This window comes from Monomorium pharaonis, chromosome 3, assembly GCF_013373865.1.
Source record: "Monomorium pharaonis isolate MP-MQ-018 chromosome 3, ASM1337386v2, whole genome shotgun sequence".
NCBI lineage: Eukaryota > Metazoa > Arthropoda > Insecta > Hymenoptera > Formicidae > Monomorium > Monomorium pharaonis.
Window position 1 is genome coordinate 22,207,721 of NC_050469.1, and position 10,210 is coordinate 22,217,930.

Consider the following 10,210-nt stretch of genomic DNA (forward strand, 5'->3'; position numbering starts at 1 on the left):
AACATTAAATGATTAAAATTCTGTAGCTTTAGTTTTGAATATATATTCTACATTTATTATGTTTTAATCTCCATATCTATTATAATTAAAAGTTAATTACACATACAGATATATAAATACGATTACATGAATTATTAATAAATAATAATTTACATTAACAAATGAGCCTCAGGTGTGCTCTTTTAAATATGCTTAAGTTTATTTTATCAAAATATATATTGCGTGTGTAAAATATACATCTAATATAATATACATAAAAATAACTCAATGCAAATGTAATAAATGTGTAACATTAAATAAACATTTATATAGCTATAAAAATTACAGTATTAATTTTAATGACTCCCTCTGTCTTATTTTGATACGCATGTGTATGAATTTGTTTATAATAATTCTTAATAAATATATCAAGATGGTCATTATGTAATAATTGAAATATGTCATTAATAAATCGAATATTGTTATAAATGGCTATGAGGATATTCGAAACTTTTCCAAAATTTTTTATTATTGAAAAATATTTTTTCTATATTATAGAAAAGAAACAAATTTCTTTTTTTTAAATTAAAGGCTACAAATAAAAAATACGGTTTAAGTTAGTTCAGTTCTAGTTTCTTAATTCTTATTTTTTTCTTTACTTTATATTTTTTATTATTCCTAGATTGTATCTTCTCAGCAAACACAAATGTAATTATATTATAAAAAATATAGTATATATACTTTTATATCTATATTAATAAATTATTTTTATTCTTTCTCAAATATTTATACTATTGTAAAAATATTAACGTGAATGTGTATCAAATGTATAAATGTATGTCTATACTGTATTATACTCGTGGATTCGCTAAACAATAATAAAAGTTTAAATAATTTATGTAAATTATACTTATCTCTGTAGCATCCTAGTAGTCATGTAAAGTGCCATCTAGGTCCACGATTGACATGCAAAATCTTGCTCTCTAGAAAACAACTTTTGTTATGTCGATATATCTTTTGTGCAAATGAACTCAATATTTTAGTATTATATATTATAGTATATAGTAGTTGAATACTTTTACTTTTATATAAAAATTATAACAATTAATTTATTAATGCAAATTTCACAAATACTTTGTTTTGATTTACATTTGCATTTAAATTTCATGCAACAATATATTTCTTTTCTTTTTCTTTTTCTCTCTTTTGTTCTACGTTTTTTTGCATTTTTTAGCAGATTTTTTTTCCAATTTGATTAAATATATGCGAAGATATACATTTTCTGTTTCAAAAGAAATTACTTTTGAATAGAGAACTGACGATTAAATATTATTAAAATATTTTATAGTCAAGTAATCAAACACAGATAGTCGCATATACTTTACCAAAGAAGAACACGTCGTAATAAAAAAAAGGAATTCGTGATTAATCAATCGCTTTGTTGAAAACGAAGTGTCACGGGAAACGTGTATTTATATGTACCTAAAGTACAAAAAACAGATACCGACATTTCTTTCTCCCCGACTGAGGGAGCGCCTCGGTTACATAGTTCGGCAGTTCGGTTCCGGGCGTCGCTCGCGTCAATACTGTGAAAGCTTCAAAACAAAGTTACGCTTGGCGACGGTGTCTCAACCAAATTTTAGACTGAAATGATTGAGGAACACGACGAGCGCGAGACGATATGCGACTCGGTGGTAAGTACCACAAAACGTGCCCTACGCGGGAACGTCGGCGGGTCGCACGGAGGTACGCGCTGCGACATGCGACGACGCGCACGATGTACGTACGCGCTGACGACCTAACCTCAAATTTTCAGAATTCGCTGGTGGAGGGCTGCCGTTTGCCGGTCAGGATGCACGGCACGGATGATTGGCGTAAGTAAATTGCACTCGCGTAACGTTCCGCTCGTCCCGGACAGCATGTCGTTGCCGACAGGCGTGGCTTTCTCTTTCCGAAAGTCTCGTATGGTCCACTACACAATTGACCATAGTTGTATCGTCATGTGGCGAGATTGATCTCGAGCTACACTACTGGCGGATACGTACAAAGCGAATATCGTTTCATTGTAGAGTGTTTACAGGCACTTTATGATGACTTTCTGCGAAATAGATATCGTTTCATTGCAAAGTATTTAGAGATATTTTATGACAAAGCGATTCTTGGTACAATCGTATATATTAAATCTTGAGTTATAAGATCTGTTTCTTTTAACTTCTTGCATAGCTCCTTTTTTTCTTTTTCTCCTCATTTGAAGGAGAAAGAATAAAGATGAACTGTATTAGAATAGTTAAATAGATCTATACTGATGCATGCACGTATTCATACAACTGGTATTTATTGTATGATAAATTTTCCAAGTGTCTTATGGCTGCAGGATAAAAGTTCTTGGGTCTTTAGAAATCTGTCCTATTGCCACACTTGAAAATTTTATCTACAATAATACTCTGCTTTCTGTTTCTTGTTTTTGTTTATATACAAAATTATTGATTACTCAATTTGAATATAACCAGACTCTATTCTCTTATGGTATAAACAAAAATATATCTTTACTAATATTTAATTAAATTATATCAAAATTTAAAAGTTACTTAAAAAGTTACTTAAAAATTTTAAAGTTAAAAAATGTTCTAAACAAAGAAAAAAGAGATAAAAATATATAAGACTTAAATATAAATTATTGAAACTATTTAAAAATAAAGAGAATATATTTTTTATCTTTTCGTGTACTATTTTATTGAATTTGACGAGATAAAAGTTGACTAATTTCAAAAGAAATAAGAATTATTAATGAAATAGAAGGATAAAATCTCGAAAAAGCAAAGAAACACATCATGGAATCAGCTTCTAAGTTGATTCTGCTTTATGTGTAACATTTATGTCTGGTATTTGTTTCATGTAATGTTCAAGTTTAAGAATATAATATTTTGATTCGAATGTAATTTTATTTACAATCATTTAATTCTATTGTAATTAGTAAGTTATATATAGGTATATGCAAATGTATTATTTTTAAATGTATAATAATTTATAGAACTGAAAAGTCATGGCAACAATAGAGACAAAACTTCCTGTCTTATTTATAGCACTTGCTGAAATCATCAGCGTTAAGGACGTACAAGGCGTCAAGTGCTATTACGTTCACTATGTGGACTGTAAGTAAATCGCCTTAGCGTTTAAGTATAAAAATCAAATGTCGCCGTTGTTATCAAACTGCGCCATTTTAGTCAACAAACGATTAGACGAATGGGTGATGGAAGATTCCCTGGACACTAGAAAGGTCCAATATCCTCGTCGCGAAGGAACAACGCCGGGAACTGGGGCAGCAACCCCGAAAAAGCAAGCCGTTAGTAGACCTCCTAGTCCAAGCAGTGTTAGCAATGAGCCGGTCAATGGTAATGCTGTGCTACAAGCAGCACTGCAAAAGAAGATGTCCAGGAAAAGAAAAGCGACTTTTCTGGAAAATGAGGATTCTCAAGATGCTGCTCCGCCGCAAACACCGGGTCCCAGGCCCACTGGCTCCCTAGTGGCGCATCATCATGACGATGTGGTCACGAGGATGAAAAATGTAGAACTAATTGAATTAGGCCGTCATAGAATAAAACCATGGTATTTTAGCCCATATCCGCAAGAGATGGTAAATTTAACTTGTATATATATTTGTGAGTTTTGCCTAAAGTACAGAAAGAGTCGAAAGTGCTTGGAAAGGCATTTAGTCAAGTGCAATCTACGTCATCCACCTGGAAATGAAATATACAGGAAGGGATCTATATCATTTTTTGAAATTGATGGCCGCAAGAACAAAAGTTATGCGCAAAATCTTTGTTTACTGGCAAAGCTATTCTTAGATCATAAAACCCTTTACTATGATACAGACCCTTTTTTGTTCTATGTAATGACGGACTTCGATAGCAGAGGGTTTCATATAGTCGGTTATTTTTCGAAGGAAAAAGAATCGACGGAGGATCACAATGTAGCATGTATTCTTACACTGCCACCATACCAGAGAAGAGGTTACGGCAAGCTCCTGATAGAATTTTCATACGAGCTGTCGAAATTCGAAGGAAAGACCGGCTCACCGGAAAAACCGTTATCCGATTTAGGTTTACTTTCGTATCGAAGTTACTGGGCTCATACGATACTCGATATTTTGCTGACCGTAAAACCTGTGGTAGAGAACGAAAAACCGCAGATAACGATAAGCGAGATCTCCGAGCTGACGTCGATCAAAAAAGAGGACGTGATTTCGACTCTACAAAATCTGAATCTCATTAACTACTACAAGGGACAATATATAGTAACATTAAATAGGTAATTTATAACTGAAAGAAAAAGAGATTAGAAATATGAATCAATTTTTCCACCGAATCAAATCAAATCGAATTTAATTTCTTTGTTTGAATCCGAATCGACCTACATCGGCAAAATTTTGCCCGAATCAAATCGAATCATTAAAATATAACTATTCAATCAACAACTTTAATTATTATTGGATAAAATTTTAATGAACAGATAATAAAAAATTTCTATGCAGAAAAAAATAATATTGATTATATAATATATAAAGTCATTTTAAATATGATTTTACAAAATTGCTAATATATTTAATTCAAACTTCTTGAATATCAAATTTTCGAATAGTTGAGTTCGAATCTTACATGATTTATTGCAATTCGATTCGTATTTGAATTTCGCACATTTTTAAAAATTATGGTTTATTTAAATTTAATAAAACCTCTGATACAAATCTTTATTTACAGGGAAATCATTGAACAACATACAATTGCAATGGATAAAAGACAGATTAGAATAGATCCCAAGTGTTTGCATTGGACACCAAAAGACTGGAGTGTTAGGGCCAAATGGTGAACTTAATTCGAATTGACAATAAAATGATGCTGATCTGTCTTGAAATTATTTTTCGGGCATTTTAAATGCGAGTACGATTAACAGGTGTACAAAAGTTGTACATATATATATGTTAATTTACGACCTAGATGGTTTAACGTTTTAATAAGACTGTATCTGGCGTTATGTACGCTTATTGCAATGCTTTAGGAACTTGTCGACACACGCAGAGATCTCAGTTATAGAACTAAGATCGTAATACGCGAGTGCTCGTGGATTTTACCTGATAGAATATTTGCTGTAACAAATAATATACCTTAAAAATGCGATGTTTTAATATGACGATTAGACTTTTTTTAAAAATTCACAAACGGCTGTCGTACAGTGGTCAAATTTGTACAAATAATCTATCGCTCTTGTAGAATTGTAAATAAATGTGATTTTATAATATACTTACAACTTCCTCACGCTCAAATACATTTAAATTTTATAGCAAACTATTTGTATAAATCTAATCAATAGATTGTTATTTGCTTCCAATAGATTTGTAATTCGATTTTTAGAATACAGAGATGAATGAAAATGTGCATCATATCTATCGTATATGTAAATATGTACACATTTTGTTCATGTTGTAATTTATTTTTTTGACAAAAATGACTTAGAGAATTACGAGTTTTACAAATTATATAAGCACATTAATGTATTTGTGAATATCCAATTCACAATTTGAAGAAATATTTCTGTTAAAATTCTTAAAATGAATATTTTTGGACAGGGACAAACTAAATTGGCACAATATAGAAATTAATGTTACGCAAAAGTAAAATCCGAAATCGTAGAAATTAAATATAAATAATTCTCAATTTTGTAAACTATTAAATGCTGTCCGGTTAATTTTTTTATTAATGAGTTTATTATAATTAAAAAGTGAAATTTTTACATGTTTTACAAATAATATTATAAGTTTTGTAGATCAAGAATGCTCTCCATGTAGGTCGATATTGATTTTTGTTGTGTGTGCAACAGAAAACCATTATAGTTACCAATATAAAATTAATTTCAGCTCAATTTTTTCTTTTAATGTCAAGCAAAACATTTCACATTTAATACTTTATAGTTTTTATATATTATTATCGTATATTTTTTTTTTAATAAAATTTTTAAATAAAATTCTGAATGTGTTGGATTCATGAAATCTTGCATGTAAAAACAATGCATATTTAAATTATATGTTGGTATAAACTTTTATTTTTCATTAATAAAGTTAAAACAAAATTTACCCGATTCTCTTTAATACTTAATCTAGAAAAAATTTTAACGAATTTATACATACATTGTATTATTACACTGTATTATACACTGTATTATATTATACACTGTATTACATTGTATTATACATTGTATTATTTATACATTGTAATTTTATAATTACAATCATAAATTTGAATTTTTTTTACAATAATTTTTTACATATTAATGCGTTTATTGATGGAATTCTCATTGGGGTTAAAGTAGTGAAGTTTCCATAGTAGACTTTGGAAAGAGGTTTTTATTGAAGCCTTTTTACATAAGCCTCTTAGATAAGCGATGCATATGGTATTAATAGCCATGTATAGAGAGAGAAAATGAATACGGTACCGCCAAAACGCGGACTCTGGGATATTTAAGAAAAATTTTTTTCTCCGTGAAAAAAATGTATACTTTTTTCTCTCTTACTTCCAGACTCTAAATAAATAACTTAAAAATTTCAATTATTCTTTCAAGAATAGAAATAAGATCAACAAATCATAAGCTTTGTATTTTTTCACGATTATATAAGCATCCATACGTATGCAATTCTATTAAGAAAATTTTTTATGATTTACGCAAACTGCAATAGCATATAATATAAAATAAAAGGAAGAAAAATTCTAATTTTACAAACACCTACATTCCATTGTATACTAGACGAGGTTTACACGAACACATATATAGAGAAGATCTAGCACAATACATTTTTATTGCCTATATTACATAATAGTTCAGTCACGTTGTCATCTTTAAAAAATAGTTTGCTTGTACGAATATAAATTACAATTTCACTTTCACAGATTCGCGACAGACTTTATTTCGGTGAGCGAGGAGATAAAAGAAAACAATCTTTAGACACGACTTTAAATACAGCATCTTTATGTATATATATATATATATATATATATATATATATATATATGCATATATATATATTTTTTTTTTATATTCAACAGTAACATCACAGTAGCTTCATATACCATAAATCTTTGTTCATAATTTTATCTGTATTTTTTGTATTCGTTACCACGTAAGCGCGACACGGCGAGTTCTTAAGATTCATCACAACGACAAGCGGAAGGAAGAAACTCGTGTGCACGCACTTTTCACAATTGTCAGGTCACAGTTATCTCATACCGATATGATCGCATGAAACTAGAAACACTCTTTGATATTTACGTAAATTGATATTCGGTAACCCTGTCCGTTACACGGACTATATTAGTAATTTTAATTCACTTATACAACAATGTGAGTATGATATATGTATAATATATCGGGATAAAAAATTATCAAGTGAGTAATACAATGCTTCATTGCGAAGCAAGCTGAAATCTATAAACGATAAATCATTAATACAGTAGAATTAAACATCCAAATAAAATAATATTTGGACTGGCAAACTGATATCAATCGCTCGATGTTTTTATATCGAGAGAAATGTGGTTACAGGAATCGAGAACCACGACTTTTACTTTTATGTTTGCCACACTGCGTGAAAAGAATTCGAATACGACTGCGTTATAAAAAAGATTTTCTTCAATTTAAGAGTATTAGAAGTAATATTTTATATTCTAAAAGTACCATCGTTAAATATTTTACAAAAAGATCCGAGCACGCGCTTTATATGAAATTCATATTACATAAAAGTAAAACTTTATAATCGTAATTCACGCACTGGAATGAACTGGTGAATTCAAGAAGGGTACAGTTGGGTACAGTGCTGCGAAGTAAAAAAAGTGATCGTGGTATCTCGCCGCTGTGTTTCTGCGTGCAATTGAACGGACAATACGTTTTCCCCTTAACAATAACGACAACAACAACAACAACGAGACGATGAAAATCCAATGGCAGCAGTACAATGTCGAGAAGAACAGCGAGTATTTAACAAGATAAGAATGACACGTACATACACTGCATCACAATAACGGCATAGACTATCGCACAATTAACCAGACGCATACCAAAGAATTAGAGAAGCGCTTAAGATTACGCACAACCCTCGTATATCGCACAAAACGCAGAGATTATCCTTAGCAAGGCGCACATTGAGTCATAGAATTTTACACATTACTCTTAATTCCGCGGAATGCCAAAATTTATAATCAATTAACATATATTTAACAGTCTCTTGTAATACGTATGCAAACAAATCAGCAACTTACGGTTGTTTGATAAAGACTACAATAGTATTTTGATTTGCGTATGATTATAGTATATTAATATAGATAGTATATTAATCGCTAAAATATATTTCTTGTCTAAAATTTATATATATGTATGTATGTATGTACAACAAAAACAGTCGTGCAAGAAAGATTAAAAAATAGATAAATCTTTGGTTTTAATCCTTTACATTATTATATTTGCTAGCAAGTTATTTTGATGAAATAATCCTTATACCCTTATACACCAAAAAGATGAGGAGGCATAACGCGATCTTTCTCTGTCTTTCGAAAATACGCCTCAATGTGCGCCTGATATTACGCTTGCTTACTCTACTTACTCGCCAAAGTCCGCTCACGTGGCTTATTATATTTCGTTACACAGTTTTGACTCGTCACATCATACTTTTTTGTCTCCCTTTCATTCTCTCTCTATTTTTTGTCATTATATGTGCACATGTGTGCGTATGTATATTTGCATCTTAATATATATGTATACTTATATATCTCTTTTTTCTCATTTACCTCCTCTTCTCTCTTCCTCTGCGAAACAATTTTTTTTTTTACATATTTGCGTGAATGTACAGTTGAACAATAGGCGGCAATGGCTGGACAGAATGGCGTTCGATGACGTTTTTTCAAATTTTCTTGTTTTGGGGAAGGGGGAGAGGAGTATTCTCGAGAGGACATTGTCGCGCCTCGGCGCATTACATAATCCCCCTCTGTTCGCTCCTATCTTGACAACGAGCAACGCCTGGACTGTCGTCGAGCACAGTAAAAAAAGTTTCGTTTTTTTGTACATTAGTATACTCGTGCCAGCGCGAGAGGAGGAAGAGATACACAACAGGCGTAAGTTTGTACTGATTCATGATTTTTTTTTTTCTTTTAGTAAACTCGAGCGCAGGTTCAAATCTTTTCACGTTTCAAGGAAGAACTGATGTCGATATAATTTCAGTCAGTTCGATTTCTGCTACAGATAAAATTTAATGACACCACGAAAACATTTTGTCTACGATGTGTCTACGAAGTCTAAATATAAGCTCGTCAAAACTTTTTCGGATACGATGTTTTAGATGAACATAACGAATATTCGATGCATTTATATCTGTCACCTTGGTGAAAATTCTTTTCCAAGTTTTTGTACGGATTGTAACACCGGAAATACTAAGAAACTGTACTCTTATATTTTTTATGTACGTGAATTCTGAAATATGAATTTTAGAATACTTCAGAATTTACATATATAAAAAAGAAATCGATTTTCTCAGTATTTTAGAAAAGTGTTCCAATTCGTAAAAATTCCGAGAAAAATTTTCAGAGCAGTTAAATGTTCACAGAACTCGAAGAATTGCCATCGAATTACGATCAAGTATTAAATCATTTAAAACTCGAGATTACAGTGCATATATTAAAAATACTTAACGATCCTTAAATACAATGCTAATTTTGATTTTATAAATAATCATATTTGAATAAACCTCGAATCATATAAATCACCGTGCATTACGTAATCGTAGTTATATTGTGATGATGATAGCGCGCTTCATTTTGTGAAAAATTCTAACAGCGATTCCAAGTAAATCTGCGCCGAGTTGTACTGCAATAAATACATATAACGATGAATAATGAGCTTATGACGCGTCTCTACGTAAATTGGGAGACGATACAATGAACAATAGAATACGCTTCGATCACACACTAAACTACGCTTACATACTGACGAAGTAGAATTTCGAATTTCGCCCGCTTCGCGAGCTATTTTTTATAATCGTCTGTGAAAAAATCTACGATTATTAATACTTAATTATTTAATATTTAAGGAAATTGAACTAAATTGCGAAAGTAATTATGTTCGTATACTTATACCTTTTTTCTTTGTCAAGTAAAATTACATTTACAAAGGACGCTTTTTTGATTAAAAATAAAAA

At 30.8% G+C, this 10,210-nt stretch overlaps 1 protein-coding gene across 1 annotated transcript; it reads left to right on the plus strand.

The window, feature by feature from the left end:
- Positions 1-1,534: 1,534 nt before the first annotated feature.
- Positions 1,535-10,210, plus strand: LOC105829351 (histone acetyltransferase Tip60). Its single transcript, XM_012668115.3, has 5 exons — positions 1,535-1,673; positions 1,796-1,853; positions 3,063-3,131; positions 3,204-4,287; positions 4,737-10,210. Exons 1-5 carry the CDS (start codon positions 1,629-1,631, stop codon positions 4,843-4,845), a joined length of 1,365 nt encoding a protein of 454 aa, XP_012523569.1. The 5' UTR covers positions 1,535-1,628; the 3' UTR covers positions 4,846-10,210.